Source organism: Lingula anatina, chromosome 2 (assembly GCF_051362555.1).
Source record: "Lingula anatina isolate TDL-2025a chromosome 2, LinAna3.0, whole genome shotgun sequence".
NCBI classification, from domain to species: Eukaryota; Metazoa; Brachiopoda; class Lingulata; order Lingulida; family Lingulidae; genus Lingula; species Lingula anatina.
In genome coordinates this window covers 7,653,878-7,680,323 of record NC_141768.1, presented here as the reverse complement: position 1 = coordinate 7,680,323, position 26,446 = coordinate 7,653,878, and the positions used below count along the sequence as shown (strand labels likewise).

At 40.4% G+C, this 26,446-nt stretch overlaps 1 protein-coding gene across 7 annotated transcripts in view; it reads right to left on the bottom strand.

The window, feature by feature from the left end:
* Positions 1-24,025: 24,025 nt before the first annotated feature.
* LOC106172388 (uncharacterized) overlaps positions 24,026-26,446 on the bottom strand; it is an 80,605-nt gene continuing 78,184 nt past the window's right edge. For all 7 annotated transcript variants that reach the window (XM_087006623.1, XM_087006622.1, XM_087006621.1 and 4 more), the window contains 3 exons: positions 26,154-26,294; positions 25,326-25,407; positions 24,026-24,919 (listed from right to left, as the gene is read on the bottom strand). In XM_087006623.1, the coding sequence (XP_086862749.1) occupies positions 24,770-24,919; positions 25,326-25,407; positions 26,154-26,294 (373 nt within the window). In that variant the 3' untranslated portion in view covers positions 24,026-24,769. The remainder of the gene's footprint in view (positions 24,920-25,325; positions 25,408-26,153; positions 26,295-26,446) is intronic.

Below are 26,446 nucleotides of genomic sequence, written 5' to 3'. Positions count from 1 at the left end.
ACTGAGATTTATTTTGAATTTACCCATAATATTAAAGAGTCCACACGGATCAGAGGAGGTTCACAACAGGCGTGTTTTACTTTTAGTGAGAACCTAAGAGGAGAGAATCAAAAAAAAAAATAATAATAAAAATAATAATAATAATAAATAACATTCAATGGTAATTTTGAGTGAAACATATTTGGCAAATAATTCTGCCGAGGAGACATCGTTTTTCTACTGAACACGGTTGACAGGTGGTATGACCTGCTGTTATACGGGAAAAGCTACTGAATCAAAACAAGTTGGATCGCATTCATTGATAGGCCTGTTCTGAACGTTCCTATAGTTAAATGACTTCAGATGCCTTTATTTTCATTTTGTTTTGCACTGAGATAACGTTTGGTTTCACCTTTGACGTTAAAGAGCACGGTGAGATGCACAGCTGTTCAAACCTCGGCGGTTTTAGTATTGAGTAGTCTTTACTCTTTCAAATGTCGACTGCGGACTTGCCCCGGGTACTGCATGAACATATGAACGGTCTTGAGAAGCAAGGGCCCAAGATAGGAAAGGAGGGGCATAAAAAGACAAAGCTTGTGCCTGATAAAAGGAGTAGAGGCGACGCAACTTTTGTAAAAAATCAAAAGTTTTCTCTCTGATAATCCCACCAAAAAGATAGCACATTTTGATGAAATGCAGTACGTACGGAGTTAGCTTTAGCTCAGTTTAAGTTCAAGATCGTGGCAGCAATATAAGGACTTTTAACTGAAGAGCAAGGAAATATAATTGTCGAAGCAGATTTAAACTTTCTGAAGTATACCGTATTTTTACGCAAAAGGTAATTTGCTAAGTCCCACGAGAGCCCTCATTCAATCCCGTCTCGTGGCATCCCGATTCAGGGGCCAGGTCGTTGTCGTGACGTGCCTCATCCGGGACTCGAACCCGTGACTTTGCGTTAACAAGGTTGATGACGCTTCGGCTGTCTCATTTGCATCCATGCACGCTACCGACTGCTCCGTGACTGACCCGCCCACCCTCCGTACGTGCGAGTTTCCTCTTATAGTAATCAAGCGCAATTTTTAGAAAATTAATTCTGGCAAAAAATGACACAGTATCTACTGGGACTCGAACCATCGACCGAGTTCCTGCCTATCTGCAAAGCAGCAGAGTTACCACGCAGCCACGACAGCTTCGTCGACCAACACGATCAGATGGAAACTTTCAACCTTGTCACGGAGAGCGCCAGATTGGATGTACATGTGTACAACTGCTATCCCAATCGATAATCCCGGTGCCCCATTTCATCCTACAAAACCCCAGTCCCAGACATGAACGGTAAAGTTCATGATGCACAGGAAATCGTGTTTGAGAACCCGACACGGAGCTCGGAGTTTGTTTCATACTGAGATTTATTTTGGATTTACCCATGATATTAAAGAGTCCACACGGATCAGAGGAGGTTCACAACAGGCGTGTTTTACTTTTAGTGAGAACCTAAGAGGAGAGAATCAAAAAAAAAAAAATAATAATAATAATAAATAACATTCAATGGTAATTTTGAGTGAAACATATTTGGCAAATAATTCTGCCGAGGAGACATCGTTTTTCTACCGAACACGGTTAACAGGTGGTATGACCTGCTGTTATACGGGAAAAGCTACTGAATCAAAACAAGTTGGATCGCATTCATTGATAGGCCTGTTCTGAACGTTCCTATAGTTAAATGACTTCAGATGCCTTTATTTTCATTTTGTTTTGCACTGAGATAACGTTTGGTTTCACCTTTGACGTTAAAGAGCACGGTGAGATGCACAGCTGTTCAAACCTCGGCGGTTTTAGTATTGAGTAGTCTTTACTCTTTCAAATGTCGACTGCGGACTTGCCCCGGGTACTGCATGAACATATGAACGGTCTTGAGAAGCAAGGGCCCAAGATAGGAAAGGAGGGGCATAAAAAGACAAAGCTTGTGCCTGATAAAAGGAGTAGAGGCGACGCAACTTTTGTAAAAAATCAAAAGTTTTCTCTCTGATAATCCCACCAAAAAGATAGCACATTTTGATGAAATGCAGTACGTACGGAGTTAGCTTTAGCTCAGTTTAAGTTCAAGATCGTGGCAGCAATATAAGGACTTTTAACTGAAGAGCAAGGAAATATAATTGTCGAAGCAGATTTAAACTTTCTGAAGTATACCGTATTTTTACGCAAAAGGTAATTTGCTAAATCCCACGAGAGCCCTCATTCAATCCCGTCTCGTGGCATCCCGATTCAGGGGCCAGGTCGTTGTCGTGACGTGCCTCATCCGGGACTCGAACCCGTGACTTTGCGTTAACAAGGTTGATGACGCTTCGGCAGTCTCATTTGCATCCATGCACGCTACCGACTGCTCCGTGACTGACCCGCCCACCCTCCGTACGTGCGAGTTTCCTCTTATAGTAATCAAGCGCAATTTTTAGAAAATTAATTCTGGCAAAAAATGACACAGTATCTACTGGGACTCGAACCATCGACCGAGTTCCTGCCTATCTGCAAAGCAGCAGAGTTACCACGCAGCCACGACAGCTTCGTCGACCAACACGATCAGATGGAAACTTTCAACCTTGTCACGGAGAGCGCCAGATTGGATGTACATGTGTACAACTGCTATCCCAATCGATAATCCCGGTGCCCCATTTCATCCTACAAAACCCCAGTCCCAGACATGAACGGTAAAGTTCATGATGCACAGGAAATCGTGTTTGAGAACCCGACACGGAGCTCGGAGTTTGTTTCATACTGAGATTTATTTTGGATTTACCCATGATATTAAAGAGTCCACACGGATCAGAGGAGGTTCACAACAGGCGTGTTTTACTTTTAGTGAGAACCTAAGAGGAGAGAATCAAAAAAAAAAAAAAAATAATAATAATAATAAATAACATTCAATGGTAATTTTGAGTGAAACATATTTGGCAAATAATTCTGCCGAGGAGACATCGTTTTTCTACCGAACACGGTTAACAGGTGGTATGACCTGCTGTTATACGGGAAAAGCTACTGAATCAAAACAAGTTGGATCGCATTCATTGATAGGCCTGTTCTGAACGTTCCTATAGTTAAATGACTTCAGATGCCTTTATTTTCATTTTGTTTTGCACTGAGATAACGTTTGGTTTCACCTTTGACGTTAAAGAGCACGGTGAGATGCACAGCTGTTCAAACCTCGGCGGTTTTAGTATTGAGTAGTCTTTACTCTTTCAAATGTCGACTGCGGACTTGCCCCGGGTACTGCATGAACATATGAACGGTCTTGAGAAGCAAGGGCCCAAGATAGGAAAGGAGGGGCATAAAAAGACAAAGCTTGTGCCTGATAAAAGGAGTAGAGGCGACGCAACTTTTGTAAAAAATCAAAAGTTTTCTCTCTGATAATCCCACCAAAAAGATAGCACATTTTGATGAAATGCAGTACGTACGGAGTTAGCTTTAGCTCAGTTTAAGTTCAAGATCGTGGCAGCAATATAAGGACTTTTAACTGAAGAGCAAGGAAATATAATTGTCGAAGCAGATTTAAACTTTCTGAAGTATACCGTATTTTTACGCAAAAGGTAATTTGCTAAATCCCACGAGAGCCCTCATTCAATCCCGTCTCGTGGCATCCCGATTCAGGGGCCAGGTCGTTGTCGTGACGTGCCTCATCCGGGACTCGAACCCGTGACTTTGCGTTAACAAGGTTGATGACGCTTCGGCTGTCTCATTTGCATCCATGCACGCTACCGACTGCTCCGTGACTGACCCGCCCACCCTCCGTACGTGCGAGTTTCCTCTTATAGTAATCAAGCGCAATTTTTAGAAAATTAATTCTGGCAAAAAATGACACAGTATCTACTGGGACTCGAACCATCGACCGAGTTCCTGCCTATCAGCAAAGCAGCAGAGTTACCACGCAGCCACGACAGCTTCGTCGACCAGCAACGATCAGATGGAAACTTTCAACCTTGTCACGGAGAGCGCCAGATTGGATGTACATGTGTACAACTGCTATCCCAATCGATAATCCCGGTGCCCCATTTCATCCTACAAAACCCCAGTCCCAGACATGAACGGTAAAGTTCATGATGCACAGGAAATCGTGTTTGAGAACCCGACACGGAGCTCGGAGTTTGTTTCATACTGAGATTTATTTTGGATTTACCCATGATATTAAAGAGTCCACACGGATCAGAGGAGGTTCACAACAGGCGTGTTTTACTTTTAGTGAGAACCTAAGAGGAGAGAATAAAAAAAAAAAAAATAATAATAATAATAAATAACATTCAATGGTAATTTTGAGTGAAACATATTTGGCAAATAATTCTGCCGAGGAGACATCGTTTTTCTACCGAACACGGTTAACAGGTGGTATGACCTGCTGTTATACGGGAAAAGCTACTGAATCAAAACAAGTTGGATCGCATTCATTGATAGGCCTGTTCTGAACGTTCCTATAGTTAAATGACTTCAGATGCCTTTATTTTCATTTTGTTTTGCACTGAGATAACGTTTGGTTTCACCTTTGACGTTAAAGAGCACGGTGAGATGCACAGCTGTTCAAACCTCGGCGGTTTTAGTATTGAGTAGTCTTTACTCTTTCAAATGTCGACTGCGGACTTGCCCCGGGTACTGCATGAACATATGAACGGTCTTGAGAAGCAAGGGCCCAAGATAGGAAAGGAGGGGCATAAAAAGACAAAGCTTGTGCCTGATAAAAGGAGTAGAGGCGACGCAACTTTTGTAAAAAATCAAAAGTTTTCTCTCTGATAATCCCACCAAAAAGATAGCACATTTTGATGAAATGCAGTACGTACGGAGTTAGCTTTAGCTCAGTTTAAGTTCAAGATCGTGGCAGCAATATAAGGACTTTTAACTGAAGAGCAAGGAAATATAATTGTCGAAGCAGATTTAAACTTTCTGAAGTATACCGTATTTTTACGCAAAAGGTAATTTGCTAAGTCCCACGAGAGCCCTCATTCAATCCCGTCTCGTGGCATCCCGATTCAGGGGCCAGGTCGTTGTCGTGACGTGCCTCATCCGGGACTCGAACCCGTGACTTTGCGTTAACAAGGTTGATGACGCTTGGGCTGTCTCATTTGCATCCATGCACGCTACCGACTGCTCCGTGACTGACCCGCCCACCCTCCGTACGTGCGAGTTTCCTCTTATAGTAATCAAGCGCAATTTTTAGAAAATTAATTCTGGCAAAAAATGACACAGTATCTACTGGGACTCGAACCATCGACCGAGTTCCTGCCTATCTGCAAAGCAGCAGAGTTACCACGCAGCCACGACAGCTTCGTCGACCAACACGATCAGATGGAAACTTTCAACCTTGTCACGGAGAGCGCCAGATTGGATGTACATGTGTACAACTGCTATCCCAATCGATAATCCCGGTGCCCCATTTCATCCTACAAAACCCCAGTCCCAGACATGAACGGTAAAGTTCATGATGCACAGGAAATCGTGTTTGAGAACCCGACACGGAGCTCGGAGTTTGTTTCATACTGAGATTTATTTTGGATTTACCCATGATATTAAAGAGTACACACGGATCAGAGGAGGTTCACAACAGGCGTGTTTTACTTTTAGTGAGAACCTAAGAGGAGAGAATCAAAAAAAAAAATAATAATAATAATAATAATAATAATAATAAATAACATTCAATGGTAATTTTGAGTGAAACATATTTGGCAAATAATTCTGCCGAGGAGACATCGTTTTTCTACCGAACACGGTTAACAGGTGGTATGACCTGCTGTTATACGGGAAAAGCTACTGAATCAAAACAAGTTGGATCGCATTCATTGATAGGCCTGTTCTGAACGTTCCTATAGTTAAATGACTTCAGATGCCTTTATTTTCATTTTGTTTTGCACTGAGATAACGTTTGGTTTCACCTTTGACGTTAAAGAGCACGGTGAGATGCACAGCTGTTCAAACCTCGGCGGTTTTAGTATTGAGTAGTCTTTACTCTTTCAAATGTCGACTGCGGACTTGCCCCGGGTACTGCATGAACATATGAACGGTCTTGAGAAGCAAGGGCCCAAGATAGGAAAGGAGGGGCATAAAAAGACAAAGCTTGTGCCTGATAAAAGGAGTAGAGGCGACGCAACTTTTGTAAAAAATCAAAAGTTTTCTCTCTGATAATCCCACCAAAAAGATAGCACATTTTGATGAAATGCAGTACGTACGGAGTTAGCTTTAGCTCAGTTTAAGTTCAAGATCGTGGCAGCAATATAAGGACTTTTAACTGAAGAGCAAGGAAATATAATTGTCGAAGCAGATTTAAACTTTCTGAAGTATACCGTATTTTTACGCAAAAGGTAATTTGCTAAGTCCCACGAGAGCCCTCATTCAATCCCGTCTCGTGGCATCCCGATTCAGGGGCCAGGTCGTTGTCGTGACGTGCCTCATCCGGGACTCGAACCCGTGACTTTGCGTTAACAAGGTTGATGACGCTTCGGCTGTCTCATTTGCATCCATGCACGCTACCGACTGCTCCGTGACTGACCCGCCCACCCTCCGTACGTGCGAGTTTCCTCTTATAGTAATCAAGCGCAATTTTTAGAAAATTAATTCTGGCAAAAAATGACACAGTATCTACTGGGACTCGAACCATCGACCGAGTTCCTGCCTATCAGCAAAGCAGCAGAGTTACCACGCAGCCACGACAGCTTCGTCGACCAGCAACGATCAGATGGAAACTTTCAACCTTGTCACGGAGAGCGCCAGATTGGATGTACATGTGTACAACTGCTATCCCAATCGATAATCCCGGTGCCCCATTTCATCCTACAAAACCCCAGTCCCAGACATGAACGGTAAAGTTCATGATGCACAGGAAATCGTGTTTGAGAACCCGACACGGAGCTCGGAGTTTGTTTCATACTGAGATTTATTTTGGATTTACCCATGATATTAAAGAGTACACACGGATCAGAGGAGGTTCACAACAGGCGTGTTTTACTTTTAGTGAGAACCTAAGAGGAGAGAATCAAAAAAAATAATAATAATAATAATAATAATAAATAACATTCAATGGTAATTTTGAGTGAAACATATTTGGCAAATAATTCTGCCGAGGAGACATCGTTTTTCTACCGAACACGGTTAACAGGTGGTATGACCTGCTGTTATACGGGAAAAGCTACTGAATCAAAACAAGTTGGATCGCATTCATTGATAGGCCTGTTCTGAACGTTCCTATAGTTAAATGACTTCAGATGCCTTTATTTTCATTTTGTTTTGCACTGAGATAACGTTTGGTTTCACCTTTGACGTTAAAGAGCACGGTGAGATGCACAGCTGTTCAAACCTCGGCGGTTTTAGTATTGAGTAGTCTTTACTCTTTCAAATGTCGACTGCGGACTTGCCCCGGGTACTGCATGAACATATGAACGGTCTTGAGAAGCAAGGGCCCAAGATAGGAAAGGAGGGGCATAAAAAGACAAAGCTTGTGCCTGATAAAAGGAGTAGAGGCGACGCAACTTTTGTAAAAAATCAAAAGTTTTCTCTCTGATAATCCCACCAAAAAGATAGCACATTTTGATGAAATGCAGTACGCACGGAGTTCGCTTTAGCTCAGTTTAAGTTCAAGATCGTGGCAGCAATATAAGGACTTTTAACTGAAGAGCAAGGAAATATAATTGTCGAAGCAGATTTAAACTTTCTGAAGTATACCGTATTTTTACGCAAAAGGTAATTTGTTAAGTCCCACGAGAGCCCTCATTCATTCCCGTCTCGTGGCATCCCGATTCAGGGGCCAGGTCGTTGTCGTGACGTGCCTCATCCGGGACTCGAACCCGTGACTTTGCGTTACCAAGGTTGATGACGCTTCGGCTGTCTCATTTACATCCATGCACGCTACCGACTGCTCCGTGACTGACCCGCCCACCCTCCGTACGTGCGAGTTTCCTCTTATAGTAATCAAGCGCAATTTTTAGAAAATTAATTCTGGCAAAAAATGACACAGTATCTACTGGGACTCGAACCATCGACCGAGTTCCTGCCTATCTGCAAAGCAGCAGAGTTACCACGCAGCCACGACAGCTTCGTCGACCAGCAACGATCAGATGGAAACTTTCAACCTTGTCACGGAGAGCGCCAGATTGGATGTACATGTGTACAACTGCTATCCCAATCGATAATCCCGGTGCCCCATTTCATCCTACAAAACCCCAGTCCCAGACATGAACGGTAAAGTTCATGATGCACAGGAAATCGTGTTTGAGAACCCGACACGGAGCTCGGAGTTTGTTTCATACTGAGATTTATTTTGAATTTACCCATAATATTAAAGAGTCCACACGGATCAGAGGAGGTTCACAACAGGCGTGTTTTACTTTTAGTGAGAACCTAAGAGGAGAGAATCAAAAAAAAAAAAATAAAAATAATAATAATAATAAATAACATTCAATGGTAATTTTGAGTGAAACATATTTGGCAAATAATTCTGCCGAGGAGACATCGTTTTTCTACTGAACACGGTTGACAGGTGGTATGACCTGCTGTTATACGGGAAAAGCTACTGAATCAAAACAAGTTGGATCGCATTCATTGATAGGCCTGTTCTGAACGTTCCTATAGTTAAATGACTTCAGATGCCTTTATTTTCATTTTGTTTTGCACTGAGATAACGTTTGGTTTCACCTTTGACGTTAAAGAGCACGGTGAGATGCACAGCTGTTCAAACCTCGGCGGTTTTAGTATTGAGTAGTCTTTACTCTTTCAAATGTCGACTGCGGACTTGCCCCGGGTACTGCATGAACATATGAACGGTCTTGAGAAGCAAGGGCCCAAGATAGGAAAGGAGGGGCATAAAAAGACAAAGCTTGTGCCTGATAAAAGGAGTAGAGGCGACGCAACTTTTGTAAAAAATCAAAAGTTTTCTCTCTGATAATCCCACCAAAAAGATAGCACATTTTGATGAAATGCAGTACGTACGGAGTTAGCTTTAGCTCAGTTTAAGTTCAAGATCGTGGCAGCAATATAAGGACTTTTAACTGAAGAGCAAGGAAATATAATTGTCGAAGCAGATTTAAACTTTCTGAAGTATACCGTATTTTTACGCAAAAGGTAATTTGCTAAGTCCCACGAGAGCCCTCATTCAATCCCGTCTCGTGGCATCCCGATTCAGGGGCCAGGTCGTTGTCGTGACGTGCCTCATCCGGGACTCGAACCCGTGACTTTGCGTTAACAAGGTTGATGACGCTTCGGCTGTCTCATTTGCATCCATGCACGCTACCGACTGCTCCGTGACTGACCCGCCCACCCTCCGTACGTGCGAGTTTCCTCTTATAGTAATCAAGCGCAATTTTTAGAAAATTAATTCTGGCAAAAAATGACACAGTATCTACTGGGACTCGAACCATCGACCGAGTTCCTGCCTATCTGCAAAGCAGCAGAGTTACCACGCAGCCACGACAGCTTCGTCGACCAGCAACGATCAGATGGAAACTTTCAACCTTGTCACGGAGAGCGCCAGATTGGATGTACATGTGTACAACTGCTATCCCAATCGATAATCCCGGTGCCCCATTTCATCCTACAAAACCCCAGTCCCAGACATGAACGGTAAAGTTCATGATGCACAGGAAATCGTGTTTGAGAACCCGACACGGAGCTCGGAGTTTGTTTCATACTGAGATTTATTTTGGATTTACCCATGATATTAAAGAGTCCACACGGATCAGAGGAGGTTCACAACAGGCGTGTTTTACTTTTAGTGAGAACCTAAGAGGAGAGATTAAAAAAAAAAATAATAATAATAATAATAATAAATAACATTCAATGGTAATTTTGAGTGAAACATATTTGGCAAATAATTCTGCCGAGGAGACATCGTTTTTCTACCGAACACGGTTAACAGGTGGTATGACCTGCTGTTATACGGGAAAAGCTACTGAATCAAAACAAGTTGGATCGCATTCATTGATAGGCCTGTTCTAAACGTTCCTATAGTTAAATGACTTCAGATGCCTTTATTTTCATTTTGTTTTGCACTGAGATAACGTTTGGTTTCACCTTTGACGTTAAAGAGCACGGTGAGATGCACAGCTGTTCAAACCTCGGCGGTTTTAGTATTGAGTAGTCTTTACTCTTTCAAATGTCGACTGCGGACTTGCCCCGGGTACTGCATGAACATATGAACGGTCTTGAGAAGCAAGGGCCCAAGATAGGAAAGGAGGGGCATAAAAAGACAAAGCTTGTGCCTGATAAAAGGAGTAGAGGCGACGCAACTTTTGTAAAAAATCAAAAGTTTTCTCTCTGATAATCCCACCAAAAAGATAGCACATTTTGATGAAATGCAGTACGTACGGAGTTAGCTTTAGCTCAGTTTAAGTTCAAGATCGTGGCAGCAATATAAGGACTTTTAACTGAAGAGCAAGGAAATATAATTGTCGAAGCAGATTTAAACTTTCTGAAGTATACCGTATTTTTACGCAAAAGGTAATTTGCTAAGTCCCACGAGAGCCCTCATTCAATCCCGTCTCGTGGCATCCCGATTCAGGGGCCAGGTCGTTGTCGTGACGTGCCTCATCCGGGACTCGAACCCGTGACTTTGCGTTAACAAGGTTGATGACGCTTCGGCTGTCTCATTTGCATCCATGCACGCTACCGACTGCTCCGTGACTGACCCGCCCACCCTCCGTACGTGCGAGTTTCCTCTTATAGTAATCAAGCGCAATTTTTAGAAAATTAATTCTGGCAAAAAATGACACAGTATCTACTGGGACTCGAACCATCGACCGAGTTCCTGCCTATCTGCAAAGCAGCAGAGTTACCACGCAGCCACGACAGCTTCGTCGACCAGCAACGATCAGATGGAAACTTTCAACCTTGTCACGGAGAGCGCCAGATTGGATGTACATGTGTACAACTGCTATCCCAATCGATAATCCCGGTGCCCCATTTCATCCTACAAAACCCCAGTCCCAGACATGAACGGTAAAGTTCATGATGCACAGGAAATCGTGTTTGAGAACCCGACACGGAGCTCGGAGTTTGTTTCATACTGAGATTTATTTTGGATTTACCCATGATATTAAAGAGTCCACACGGATCAGAGGAGGTTCACAACAGGCGTGTTTTACTTTTAGTGAGAACCTAAGAGGAGAGATTAAAAAAAAAAAATAATAATAATAATAATAAATAACATTCAATGGTAATTTTGAGTGAAACATATTTGGCAAATAATTCTGCCGAGGAGACATCGTTTTTCTACCGAACACGGTTAACAGGTGGTATGACCTGCTGTTATACGGGAAAAGCTACTGAATCAAAACAAGTTGGATCGCATTCATTGATAGGCCTGTTCTAAACGTTCCTATAGTTAAATGACTTCAGATGCCTTTATTTTCATTTTGTTTTGCACTGAGATAACGTTTGGTTTCACCTTTGACGTTAAAGAGCACGGTGAGATGCACAGCTGTTCAAACCTCGGCGGTTTTAGTATTGAGTAGTCTTTACTCTTTCAAATGTCGACTGCGGACTTGCCCCGGGTACTGCATGAACATATGAACGGTCTTGAGAAGCAAGGGCCCAAGATAGGAAAGGAGGGGCATAAAAAGACAAAGCTTGTGCCTGATAAAAGGAGTAGAGGCGACGCAACTTTTGTAAAAAATCAAAAGTTTTCTCTCTGATAATCCCACCAAAAAGATAGCACATTTTGATGAAATGCAGTACGTACGGAGTTAGCTTTAGCTCAGTTTAAGTTCAAGATCGTGGCAGCAATATAAGGACTTTTAACTGAAGAGCAAGGAAATATAATTGTCGAAGCAGATTTAAACTTTCTGAAGTATACCGTATTTTTACGCAAAAGGTAATTTGCTAAGTCCCACGAGAGCCCTCATTCAATCCCGTCTCGTGGCATCCCGATTCAGGGGCCAGGTCGTTGTCGTGACGTGCCTCATCCGGGACTCGAACCCGTGACTTTGCGTTACCAAGGTTGATGACGCTTCGGCTGTCTCATTTGCATCCATGCACGCTACCGACTGCTCCGTGACTGACCCGCCACCCTCCGTACGTGCGAGTTTCCTCTTATAGTAATCAAGCGCAATTTTTAAAAAATTAATTCTGGCAATAAATGACACAGTATCTACTGGGACTCGAACTATCGTCCGAGTTCTTGCCTATCTGCAAAGCAGCAGAGTTACCACGCAGCCACGACAGCTTCGTCGACCAGCAACGATCAGATGGAAACTTTCAACCTTGTCACGGAGAGCGCCAGATTGGATGTACATGTGTACAACTGCTATCCCAATCGATAATCCCGGTGCCCCATTTCATCCTACAAAACCCCAGTCCCAGACATGAACGGTAAAGTTCATGATGCACAGGAAATCGTGTTTAAAAACCCGACACGGAGCTCGGAGTTTGTTTCATACTGAGATTTATTTTGGATTTACACATGATATTAAAGAGTCCACACGGATCAGAGGCGGTTCACAACAGGCGTGTTTTACTTTTAGTGAGAACCTAAGAGGAGAGAATCAAAAAAAAAAATAAATAAAAATAATAATAATAATAAATAACATTCAATGGTAATTTTGAGTGAAACATATTTGGCAAATAATTCTGCCGAGGAGACATCGTTTTTCTACCGAACACGGTTAACAGGTGGTATGACCTGCTGTTATACGGGAAAAGCTACTGAATCAAAACAAGTTGGATCGCATTCATTGATAGGCCTGTTCTGAACGTTCCTATAGTTAAATGACTTCAGATGCCTTTATTTTCATTTTGTTTTGCACTGAGATAACGTTTGGTTTCACCTTTGACGTTATCGAGCAAGATGAGATGCACAGCTGTTCAAACCTCGGCGGTTTTAGTATTGAGTAGTCTTTACTCTTTCAAATGTCGACTGCGGACTTGCCCCGGGTACTGCATGAACATACATGAACGGTCTTGAGAAGCAAGGGCCCAAGATAGGAAAGGAGGGGCATAAAAAGACAAAGCTTGTGCCTGATAAAAGGAGTAGAGGCGACGCAACTTTTGTAAAAAATCAAAAGTTTTCTCTCTGATAATCCCACCAAAAAGATAGCACATTTTGATGAAATGCAGTACGCACGGAGTTAGCTTTAGCTCAGTTTAAGTTCAAGATCGTGGCAGCAATATAAGGACTTTTAACTGAAGAGCAAGGAAATATAATTGTCGAAGCAGATTTAAACCTTCTGAAGTATACCGTATTTTTACGCAAAAGGTAATTTGCTAAGTCCCACGAGAGCCCTCATTCATTCCCGTCTCGTGGCATCCCGATTCAGGGGCCAAGTCGTTGTCGTGACGTGCCTCATCCGGGCCTCGAACCCGTGACTTTGCGTTACCAAGGTTGATGAGGCTTCGGCTGTCTCATTTCCATCCATGCACGCTACCGACTGCTCCGTGACTGACCCGCCCACCGTCCGCATGTGCGAGTTTCCTCTTATAGTTATCAAGCGCAATTTTTAGAAAATTAATTCTGGCAAAAAATGACATAGTATCTACTGGGACTCGAACCATCGTCCGAGTTCCTGCCTATCTGCAAAGCAGCAGAGTTACCACACAGCCACGACAGCTTCGTCGACCAGCTACGATCAGATGGAAACTTTCAACCTTGTCACGGAGAGCGCCAGATTGGATGTACATGTGTACAACTGCTATCCCAATCGATAATCCCGGTGCCCCATTTCATCCTACAAAACCCCAGTCCCAGACATGAACGGTAAAGTTCATGATGCACAGGAAATCGTGTTTGAGAACCCGACACGGAGCTCGGAGTTTGTTTCATACTGAGATTTATTTTGGATTTACCCATGATATTAAAGAGTCCACACGGATCAGAGGAGGTTCACAACAGGCGTGTTTTACTTTTAGTGAGAACCTAAGAGGAGAGAATCAAAAAAAAAAATAATAATAATGATAATAAATAACATTCAATGGTAATTTTGAGTGAAACATATTTGGCAAATAATTCTGCCGAGGAGACATCGTTTTTCTACCGAACACGGTTAACAGGTGGTATGACCTGCTGTTATACGGGAAAAGCTACTGAATCAAAACAAGTTGGATCGCATTCATTGATAGGCCTGTTCTGAACGTTCCTATAGTTAAATGACTTCAGATGCCTTTATTTTCATTTTGTTTTGCACTGAGATAACGTTTGGTTTCACCTTTGACGTTAAAGAGCACGGTGAGATGCACAGCTGTTCAAACCTCGGCGGTTTTAGTATTGAGTAGTCTTTACTCTTTCAAATGTCGACTGCGGACTTGCCCCGGGTACTGCATGAACATATGAACGGTCTTGAGAAGCAAGGGCCCAAGATAGGAAAGGAGGGGCATAAAAAGACAAAGCTTGTGCCTGATAAAAGGAGTAGAGGCGACGCAACTTTTGTAAAAAATCAAAAGTTTTCTCTCTGATAATCCCACCAAAAAGATAGCACATTTTGATGAAATGCAGTACGTACGGAGTTAGCTTTAGCTCAGTTTAAGTTCAAGATCGTGGCAGCAATATAAGGACTTTTAACTGAAGAGCAAGGAAATATAATTGTCGAAGCAGATTTAAACTTTCTGAAGTATACCGTATTTTTACGCAAAAGGTAATTTGCTAAGTCCCACGAGAGCCCTCATTCAATCCCGTCTCGTGGCATCCCGATTCAGGGGCCAGGTCGTTGTCGTGACGTGCCTCATCCGGGACTCGAACCCGTGACTTTGCGTTACCAAGGTTGATGACGCTTCGGCTGTCTCATTTGCATCCATGCACGCTACCGACTGCTCCGTGACTGACCCGCCACCCTCCGTACGTGCGAGTTTCCTCTTATAGTAATCAAGCGCAATTTTTAAAAAATTAATTCTGGCAATAAATGACACAGTATCTACTGGGACTCGAACTATCGTCCGAGTTCTTGCCTATCTGCAAAGCAGCAGAGTTACCACGCAGCCACGACAGCTTCGTCGACCAGCAACGATCAGATGGAAACTTTCAACCTTGTCACGGAGAGCGCCAGATTGGATGTACATGTGTACAACTGCTATCCCAATCGATAATCCCGGTGCCCCATTTCATCCTACAAAACCCCAGTCCCAGACATGAACGGTAAAGTTCATGATGCACAGGAAATCGTGTTTAAAAACCCGACACGGAGCTCGGAGTTTGTTTCATACTGAGATTTATTTTGGATTTACCCATGATATTAAAGAGTCCACACGGATCAGAGGCGGTTCACAACAGGCGTGTTTTACTTTTAGTGAGAACCTAAGAGGAGAGAATCAAAAAAAAAAAATAAATAAAAATAATAATAATAATAAATAACATTCAATGGTAATTTTGAGTGAAACATATTTGGCAAATAATTCTGCCGAGGAGACATCGTTTTTCTACCGAACACGGTTAACAGGTGGTATGACCTGCTGTTATACGGGAAAAGCTACTGAATCAAAACAAGTTGGATCGCATTCATTGATAGGCCTGTTCTGAACGTTCCTATAGTTAAATGACTTCAGATGCCTTTATTTTCATTTTGTTTTGCACTGAGATAACGTTTGGTTTCACCTTTGACGTTATCGAGCAAGATGAGATGCACAGCTGTTCAAACCTCGGCGGTTTTAGTATTGAGTAGTCTTTACTCTTTCAAATGTCGACTGCGGACTTGCCCCGGGTACTGCATGAACATACATGAACGGTCTTGAGAAGCAAGGGCCCAAGATAGGAAAGGAGGGGCATAAAAAGACAAAGCTTGTGCCTGATAAAAGGAGTAGAGGCGACGCAACTTTTGTAAAAAATCAAAAGTTTTCTCTCTGATAATCCCACCAAAAAGATAGCACATTTTGATGAAATGCAGTACGCACGGAGTTAGCTTTAGCTCAGTTTAAGTTCAAGATCGTGGCAGCAATATAAGGACTTTTAACTGAAGAGCAAGGAAATATAATTGTCGAAGCAGATTTAAACCTTCTGAAGTATACCGTATTTTTACGCAAAAGGTAATTTGCTAAGTCCCACGAGAGCCCTCATTCATTCCCGTCTCGTGGCATCCCGATTCAGGGGCCAAGTCGTTGTCGTGACGTGCCTCATCCGGGCCTCGAACCCGTGACTTTGCGTTACCAAGGTTGATGAGGCTTCGGCTGTCTCATTTCCATCCATGCACGCTACCGACTGCTCCGTGACTGACCCGCCCACCGTCCGCATGTGCGAGTTTCCTCTTATAGTAATCAAGCGCAATTTTTAGAAAATTAATTCTGGCAAAAAATGACATAGTATCTACTGGGACTCGAACCATCGTCCGAGTTCCTGCCTATCTGCAAAGCAGCAGAGTTACCACACAGCCACGACAGCTTCGTCGACCAGCTACGATCAGATGGAAACTTTCAACCTTGTCACGGAGAGCGCCAGATTGGATGTACATGTGTACAACTGCTATCCCAATCGATAATCCCGGTGCCCCATTTCATCCTACAAAACCCCAGTCCCAGACATGAACGGTAAAGTTCATGATGCACAGGAAATCGTGTTTGAGAACCCGACACGGAGCTCGGAGTTTGTTTCATACTGAGATTTATTTTGGATTTACCCATGATATTAAAGAGTCCACACGGATCAGAGGAGGTTCACAACAGGCGTGTTTTACTTTTAGTGAGAACCTAAGAGGAGAGAATCAAAAAAAAAAAAATAATAATAATGATAATAAATAACATTCAATGGTAATTTTGAGTGAAACATATTTGGCAAATAATTCTGCCGAGGAGACATCGTTTTTCTACCGAACACGGTTAACAGGTGGTATGACCTGCTGTTATACGGGAAAAGCTACTGAATCAAAACAAGTTGGATCGCATTCATTGATAGGCCTGTTCTGAACGTTCCTATAGTTAAATGACTTCAGATGTCTTTATTTTCATTTTGTTTTGCACTGAGATAACGTTTGGTTTCACCTTTGACGTTATAGAGCACGGTGAGATGCACAGCTGTTCAAACCTCGGCGGTTTTAGTATTGAGTAGTCTTTACTCTTTCAAATGTCGACTGCGGACTTGCCCCGGGTACTGCATGAACATATGAACGTTCTTGAGAAGCAAGGGCCCAAGATAGGAAAGGAGGGGCATAAATAGATAAAGCTTGTGCCTGATAAAAGGAGTAGAGGCGACGCAACTTTTGTAAAAAATCAAAAGTTTTCTCTCTGATAATCCCACCAAAAAGATAGCACATTTTGATGAAATGCAGTACGTACGGAGTTAGCTTTAGCTCAGTTGAAGTTCAAGATCGTGGCAGCAATATAAGGACTTTTAACTGAAGAGCAAGGAAATATAATTGTCGAAGCAGATTTAAACTTTCTGAAATATATCGTATTTTTATGCAAAAGGTAATTTGCTAAGTCCCACGAGAGCCCTCATTCGTTCTCGTCTCGTGGCATCCCGATTCAGGGGCCAGGTCGTTGTTGTGACGTGCACTTGTTCAGCTACGTTATTTGCCCTTTGTCTATCTATTGGTTTGTAGTCCCAAGTTTCTAGTCGGAGCATTTGATACAACAAATATATCAATTTATATCTATCGTTGGCTTGGAACTGATTACTGTATATATAGATATGTTTGTTATCGGAAATACTTGAAATTTAAATAGATATGTGAATAATGTAAATAGTAAAAGGAAAACTTATTTCAAAAGTCAGATTTTTTTCACGATTTCATCTTTCGTCAATGAGTCAAAACGGCTAGATGTGAAATACTGCACCATTGTGTCTGACAAATGTTGGTTTGCAACTAAATATGTATGTATGAAATGAAAGCATATGTGAATGTCAAATAACATACAGTATACACACAGAATAAATTTTTTTTTTTTTTGTTTTTTTTTACAAAATACGAAATATTACGCCGCTAAATATTACGCCGCTTTCACATTTGCTTCAACAGAATTTATCTATACTAGTACTGTATAAAGAAATACGTTTTTTTTTTTGTTTTTTTTTCAAAAAAAGAAGCTAATATTAACTAGAAACTTTGGATTTAAATTGCCATCTCTGTGAATAAAAGTTTTTTCAAGTCAATACTGTTTTGTTTTTTTTTTTTTTTTTTTTTGTCAGATTTTCCATGTATTTAATTTTAATTGAAATATGTCTGCACGAGATGAGCCACAAAACTGGAAAGCATATCAGACGAGTTTCAAAGTAGAATAGTTTTGTCCCAACGAACGGTATAGGCCCTATACCGTTCGTTGGGACAAAAAGGCCTCACTGTATCCACATAAATAAATCGTTCTCCTAAATGTTACCATAGAAGTCGAGTTTTCTCTACTTCTGTGAAGTTACCGATTGGAAATCCAGCCTATCTTGCACGGAATATGGATAAAACAATTTGTCTACCATTTTCTGGAGACTTATAATTGAAAATTTTAGAACAAATGTAAAAGAACACAGTGCATAAATATAATGATATCAACTTCCTTTTTTGTGTCTTTTTTCAAATATTGTTTATTTTCCTCTCGTTTCCAAAAAGTTTAATTGTGACGTCAATCCCTTCTTCATCATTAAAAGATTTCACCACTTTTTGATAATGAAAGAGGCATTGTTGTCGACAATAAAAGAAGAGCCGAACCCACGTGACCCTTTCTTATGACGTCATCGATAAAATAGTTTAACCGCAATATACAAATGTGGACACGCGTGTCTCCATGATGTTGTTAAAACGCACGAAATATGCCATCCTGGCTAAGAAGAGCCTGGAATAGAATCAATTGTTGTTCTTCGGGTTCAACCGAAGTAATTGAGATCAGCAGACCGAACTCCGTAAGAGAAAACGATGGAATTTTGACTTTGAATAGGACAAAGTAAGTAGGCCTACCACTGTCAAAGTGTGTAATAGTGGTTTTAACTTATGCGAGGAAGCTATCTGTAATGTGTCTCACTTTATCTTATATCTAATTCCAATGTTTGAGTTTTCACAATAATCCGCTTGTGGTTGGTGAGAAATTACTAACCTAAACGACTACAATCTCTGAAATTGGTATTCGACTAGATTTCTCAAATAAATTAGACCATTAGGGGCCTACATACATTACAGATATGTATTCACATGAAACCAAATTACATGCATAAGAAAGATTAATCAATTTCATATCTTACATTGGTGAAAAAAAAGTATTGAAAAACAGGAAAAAATGAACTTTGCACATAATTTGATCATCAAATAGTATTTATATCTCTCTATTTATATAGTATTTATATCTCTTATGTGGGACATAGGTTAGCGTTATCTCAATTCATAAGTATTTTATGTTATATCTTCTTAACATAGTTAAATATTTTACATGAGTAATTTACAACACTGCTGAAACCTAAGCAAAGTATAAGTGATACTAATGTTTTACTGTTTCAATCCAGTGGCGGATTTAGAGGGGGTCAGGGGGGTCCTTCGGTTTCTGAAAAATATATCACACCAATATTTTCCTCTTGAAATTAGAATTTTGACTAGTTAAATCATAGATCTAAACCGTACCAAAAGGCACTGTTTGCTCTCCAAAACACCAAAATTTTTCGGGGCCCTTGAGCAGGCATCGAACCCCACCCCCCTTCAAATAATCCTGGATCCGCCCCTGCAAAATATCCCTTAAACATGTTATTTGTTGCATAAAAAGCAATTAAAGTGTCGATGAATAACTCCCTATTTTGCTACTCGATATGTAGCCTATTACAGCATTAGTTCTCCGCGTTAGTCTTGCCAGCTTCACATGGAAACAAAATGATCCACATATGAACTAAAGTATCAGTATTAACGTTTATCATCATATAAAAAATTATCAGAAAATTAAATCCAACATAAAATACGAGATTTAAGTTTCATTGGATATTCATTCCAATTTGTAACTCTTGAATTCAGCGATTTGTAAAAGTCATTTGTTTCAATGAAGATATAACTTATACTCTTACAGGTTATCTACAGTTGAACCTTTGCGTGAAGAAGTTCTTCTTCCTGGGCAAATACCATCCCCTGAACCTAGGAGAGAACGTCAGCTGAAAAAAGGTTCAGTCGGTGAAACTAAGTCACCTTTGCCTTCCCCCGAATCGTCTGCAACCACAACTAAAAGGGCGACTCCCACAGAAACAAGCGGCACTTCAAGTGGAAATGTCACGAGCGGAGTCAATGATACTTATGAGACACCAGTTGAGGAAATATCAATTATCCAGACGAGTTCCGATCCTTATGATACAGTGCTTGTGGGCATTATTCAGCTCCAGGAGGAACAAGACACTGAGATTGTACTGACCAAAGTCGACGCCATCGCAGGGACAGAGGAGGTATCTGAGCCTGAATCGAGATCTGACAAAGCAGAAAACAGAAATCTGGATGAGCCAAGTGAGGCAGTTGGTCCCTCCGCCACCAGTTCTGAGGTGTCCCTTATGGCAACATCTCCTGACACCAGTACTGACAGTACTGTCAGCTCAGATTCAGTAGAAAGTGACTCCCTCACTTCTGTCAGTCTGCTGTCTTTTGACATCTTTGGCACAGACGGCCCGGGAACCTTCACAGATCAAGTTTACCTTTTTCTAGAAGATAACATGAATGAAAAAACAGAATCCGCCCTCCCAAGCACCTCTGTGTTCATTGGACTGGACGGCACAATTGTGGTGGATGAAATGCTCGAGGCCAATGAATCAACCGTTCACCAAAGCACCTCAGATGAATCATTCGAATCTCTGTCGTCGTCTTCCCCTACATCTGTGGATGGACCCTGCCATGAAACAAGCCACAGCAGTTCCGTTGAATGTGTTTCCGAGGAATTGTTTCCAACACTTGGAACTTCATACCCTCCTAGCCCCCTCGAAGCCCCCTCACACAATCCCAGCAGTGTGTTAAGCGAAATCTCTGATACAGGGGAAATCGAATTGCATAGAAGTCAGTCTGAAGTTTCTCTCTCATCTATATCGACCTCTATTTGGGGGTCTGAGTCTACATCTCGGCCAAACAGCGGTGAGAGTGATATGAGCCTCCCAAAAGATCTTGAGCAATTTGACCCCCATTCCGAGGTCTCTTTTCTATCATTTACCAACAGCCCTTCTGATGCTAGATTGGGTTTTAGTATTAACATGGGATCTACTTTGGAGGAGATCACTGGAACACGTGAAACAACGGAAGGAATTTGAACCACCATGAGAGTTGATTAAGTCACAGTTGAACAGAGGGTTTAACAACAATGCAAGTAACCAGAGTACTCCTTAGGAACGCCCTTAAGCTGTCTGCCTAAAGTGTCTCCTTTTTGAAGTGCCTCCAATACACATACATACTGTAGCTCAACACTAATTCAGCTAAACAGGGATCCACCGCAATAAAAAAATAATGCACGCCGAAGATATCATTGCTTTTAATGGTACGTATAAGACGCCTTAATCGGTCAACCACGGAGGATTCATCAACATCCACCTAAGACCCCATTTCCAGAGATTAGATCGATCTACTTTAGATCGACCTAACTCCCTGGGGGTTCACGCTAAATAGCTGTCAGCCGAGCGGACACGAAAGTTAACTACCCCCTTACAGCTTGTAGTAGGCGGAACGGACATTTAAGCCGGATTATCTGACAGTAATCTAGTGAGACTCCCCGCGGGGATAGATCGATCTAAAAGCTCTGGGTGAGACACTGACTCTCGTACCTAAAACACAAGAGACTACATCTTTTATTGACTCGTTATCAGGTGTTTCTGTAATGCTTTCCTCGCCATTTTCATCTTCTTCACTACAGATCAAGTCATGGATCTAAAAAATCTGATAAGTAAATTTTTTTCGCTGTACTATTTAAGATGTTTGAATATTTATATAAGAAAATCATTTAGAAGAAAAAAGTCGGTTTGTTTTCAGCTTTTATTTGACATTTTCAGCATTCGGTAGCAGCCAGCCTAGCAGTAGCATGTTATGTAAGGTAATTCATATGCTGTAAGAGCTAATCTGTGATATTCAAAATTAAGTGAGCTAGTGAAAATTTTCGTACTTTTGTTTATTAAGGTTAAAGGCTGCAGAATCAAATCCATCCCCTGTGGCCAACGCTTAAGATTCGTGAGTTGGGCGTAGGCCCACAAGCCAGTCTGCTTTTATTACCTCAGAAAAATGGAGGAAATAAGGGCACTTGTAATTTTTGGAAGAAAAAAAGAACATAAAGACATTACAATCTTCCACCAGTATCGGGACCGTATCCGAGATAATAATTAAAAGTGCATGTCCAGGGACAGCCTTTCCTCCAAACCCCGAGGAGAAAATCTTTATTACACTTCTAGACAAGCCATCTTCCCCCGACAATCGCCAAGAAAGGCAAACCACAATGAAGTTTTGGAAGTTTTAGGGTAGGTAGCCTTTTTTAAAATCATAACTTAAATGATATTTCCTGAGTAAAAAAAAATCCATGAATTTTTGGAAACGTATTATCCTTCGCCTTAATTCAATGTATCGTGATTAATTGTCATGGGAATGGTCTTAATGGGATTTTCACTCGTTTCTCAGTCGGAACATAGTTGACATGTGTAGTTTGAAGGACACTTCATGTTATTTTAGTTGAGTTTGGAGGCTGCAACGGTCAAGAGAGTTGAGAGTAAAATCGCCACCAGCCTACCAAGGAGCTCCCAGTGAACCTAATATGCGGCGTCCATTCAAAACAATATACAGTTTCTCGTCTACTTGAAATGTCTGTACAGCCTGCCGCTCAAGTGTCTGATGCGGAACGTTAGTTGACAAACAAATTTAGTTAGAAGAATAAGCCAGCCAAAGTTTTTTCGCACAGAAACGAGCACTAGGCAGCGAACAGCCGCAAATTGTCAATTCCTCAGGAAAAAGCCTGCGGAACGTAGTCAAGCAGTTACAAATAACAAAGTTGCAAAATTGCTACCTCATGAATATTAATATTGTGATTGCTCTATGAAGTACATGTAAATATTTTAAAAAGTAATGTAAATTATTGTGAAGATTGATTTCTTTAAATCTATTACAGAGTCATCTTCCTGAAACATTTACACAGAAATTGCATGTAAATAATTGATGTATATATGTAGTTTATACATGTAAGATAACCATGGGCGTATCTAAAAAAAAAAAAAAAAAAAAAAAAAAAAAAAACGCCTCTGACAAGCTCTGAAGTGGTTTGGTAAGCAGTACAGTAACATTTATTTCGAGTTTGCTTGTAAATGTGTAAGTATACATACTGTATAACTGATAACCGGAAAAACGCTGTTTTTTTATAATGAAGTCAGAACTGTTGATGAATATTTCACTTGTAGGCCTATTGTATCCCTTATCAACAAAAAGCAATCGATTTATTTTATGTTAAAAAATGTTACATGAAATTAATATTAGCTGTGCACTGCACAATTATCATAGGTGAGGCAAACGAGGAGAAGAACAGTGAATACAAGTAAAGGGGTCCCCACCACCACCACCATCACCACACACATCCAATAAAATTTTTGTTTTTTAATATTTAAGACAGTAACATGTGAAAACTTCACACTAAAATGAGACATATCTTGTATTTACCTTGGACCCGATATATATAGTAATCAGGCCCGTAGCCAGCAATTTCAAAAGGGGGGTTCTTTTTCTGAAAAAGTAGACCTTTTTCCATAAAAACTTCATGAACCTCGATCAAATTTCACCCAGAGTGGACATGTTCCGACCAAAAGGGGTGGTTCTTTCGAACCCCCCAACCCCCCCTGGCTACGGGCCTGGTAATCATAATAATATTTATATAACAATAAGTCGCTCATCGCAATGCGAGCTGTACTGGTATAACTCTCATTTGAGAGTTGGGCACTGAAGATGAAAGGAAGCCTGTCCCAAGAGCGAGCTTATATTTGGTAAAGGAATTTTAATGTCTTGTGAAAATTGTCTTGTGAGAATTATATCTATATATTATGTTTCTATTAGATATTGGAGGTTTATATGAATGAAGGTCAGGTTAAACGTGCATAACCTCAGCTGATGTATTTCATGTATCAAGATGTGATATCATGCAGCTAAAGGAGAAAAGAGTTACCGGTACATGGAACAATGGTTAACTAATTGGCTAATAGTGAACTCTAAACACAGTGTCACTGCAAATTTTTTATTGCTTCTTGGATTTAGATACATGTCCACACTGCTTATTCACAGAGGCCACAGTAATTTGTGTCTATTTACTTACATAATCTCTGTATTAAGTCACATAAAAAGTAACATAAATAGCGAAATCAGGGAGGAATTAAAAGATCTATTCTTATTCATATACATGTAATTTGTTAATTAACAGTGATTTTATGGCACAAACATAATAAAACAGCACCAATTTAGGCTTTTTTCCTTTTCAGTTTACTATACTCTCACAGCACACAATTTCAGATAAATCTAATTTTAGACAAATCGTTATTTCTGATTCATAAGTATACATTTTTTTATTGCTAAAAGATTTAATTACAACTATTTTTACATCAAAAATTCTTTGATATATGAATATCTTTCATTAAGAAATAGAACATAACTCTTTTCAAAAATCAACTGTCTGTGTAGGTTTAAATGTCCTATTTATGTATTTTTCATTGGAATAGTGTAAATATAAAATATGTAATATCAGTAAAAACCATTAATCACTTATGTTCAAGTTAATATACCCATATTGCATTGTTTTTTCATGATGATATTCATGTATAAAAGTCATCTTTAAAAATAAATTTATGTACATCTAATTCAAACCCATTAATTTTTTTTCACCTTTTATCAAGTCACCACAGGATTTCCTATGTTTTTCATGCTATATATTTTACATAGATTACAAAGATGCATGTGTAAATCATTCAATATTAAGTTGAGGTGTTTTCTTTAAGCCAGTTTCCAACATTTTCAGCATTTTTCTCTATCCATGCTACATTGGCTTTGATCTCCTCTATGCCTTGCTGGAATGCTCTCTCTCCTGTGCCCAGGTTGCTCTGTCGTTTTACAAATGCTTCAACCTGAAATGCATCAAAATAAGATCTTATATGTATGGTCAGATTATATATGGTCAGCTGGAAAATAAAGTATGGCATAAGGGAACACCACATAACACCAATAACAAAAGCTCATCCACCTGCATGTTCAAGGTAAATCATCAAAAAAGCATTATCTCAATACTTCATGCTGCCCATTGTGTCAAGGAAGAGTGTGTGTGTGTGTGTGTGTGTGGGTGTGCGAGCGTGTACCTGCTTAAAAGCAACATGCATATTCATAAATGCTAATTATAACTGCATGATGCACACTTTACTTGTAGTTGCAATTAATTATTTTAGTTAATTTTGTAAATCGACATGAGAACTACTTAACTACTGGGCCAGTAAACATTAACTTTACGAAGATAACTAAATTAATGAGTACAATTACCTGTTGAAGTTCTATGGGTGTAGTAAGAGTACTTGTGACACCCTTTATAATGCGAGGAAAGGAGAAGGTTGACTTGCCATATCTGCAATCAGATAACACAAGTTCTAAGTTTTTTCATTAAATAAAACAAAATATTGTACTTAATTTGTATTAAATTTTTCATAAAACATAATTCCAAATATACCTTGTAATATCTAAAATTCACAATCAAGATACAGATCCGATTATCAAGAAGATGGCATGATTTTCAACCATTTTAGATTTTATTATAAAGCACACCAGGTCCACTTGACATGGAGACCTTACAACTTTCACAAATTTACTGTGAGACCCTTATTGTTGATTGTTCAATATTTCTCACGAAAAATTGCAAGCAAAAGTCCAAGTAAATAACAGTATTGCTGGTGTGAGAAACAACATAGTAGGGTCCAGCAAGGCATAGTAGGCTTTCAAAGGCTCCAAACAATGGAGCCTTAGCATTCATTTTGAAATTCACTAAGGAAGTTTGACTTTAGCTCATTTCATTGTCTTGCATTATACCCATCTGTCTTAATAATGTGCCTTTTTTATACCCAGGGAAGGTACAATATGTCTCCTTTGAAAATAAGAAAGCTCCATTGTAACCTCAAAGATTTTGACCAAATGTCCATGTTTTTAAAAGAAAAATCTGAATTCTTTCTTGGAAAGTCTCATACAATGGTTAGTTGATAATGTTTCCTTTAACTCTTTCAAACTACCGACATAGAATTGACAGCACATTTAAGATAAAAGCCTAATGATGATTCTTGCCACACTGTCTCAGATAAGAACTACACAAAAATCCCTTACATTTCCATAATTTTGTCCCACTGGGACTGCATGAAGTCCCAGGCCATCAGACGACCTATAGGATTCCTTGCTATGTACCCTATCACTGAAGGGCCATCCTGCCTACGGATCTCAGCACTGTTCAAGGAATAACTCAAATATCTGAAACAAGACAGGTACATATTTTAGAAAGATAAAGATTATTTCTTTTCATATTTATTTTCCTTCTATTTTCTTTTCTTTTCTTTTTTTAATTGTGCAATAAAATGGTGAAAAAATACTACATATTCTGTATAATATCAATAATGATTGTT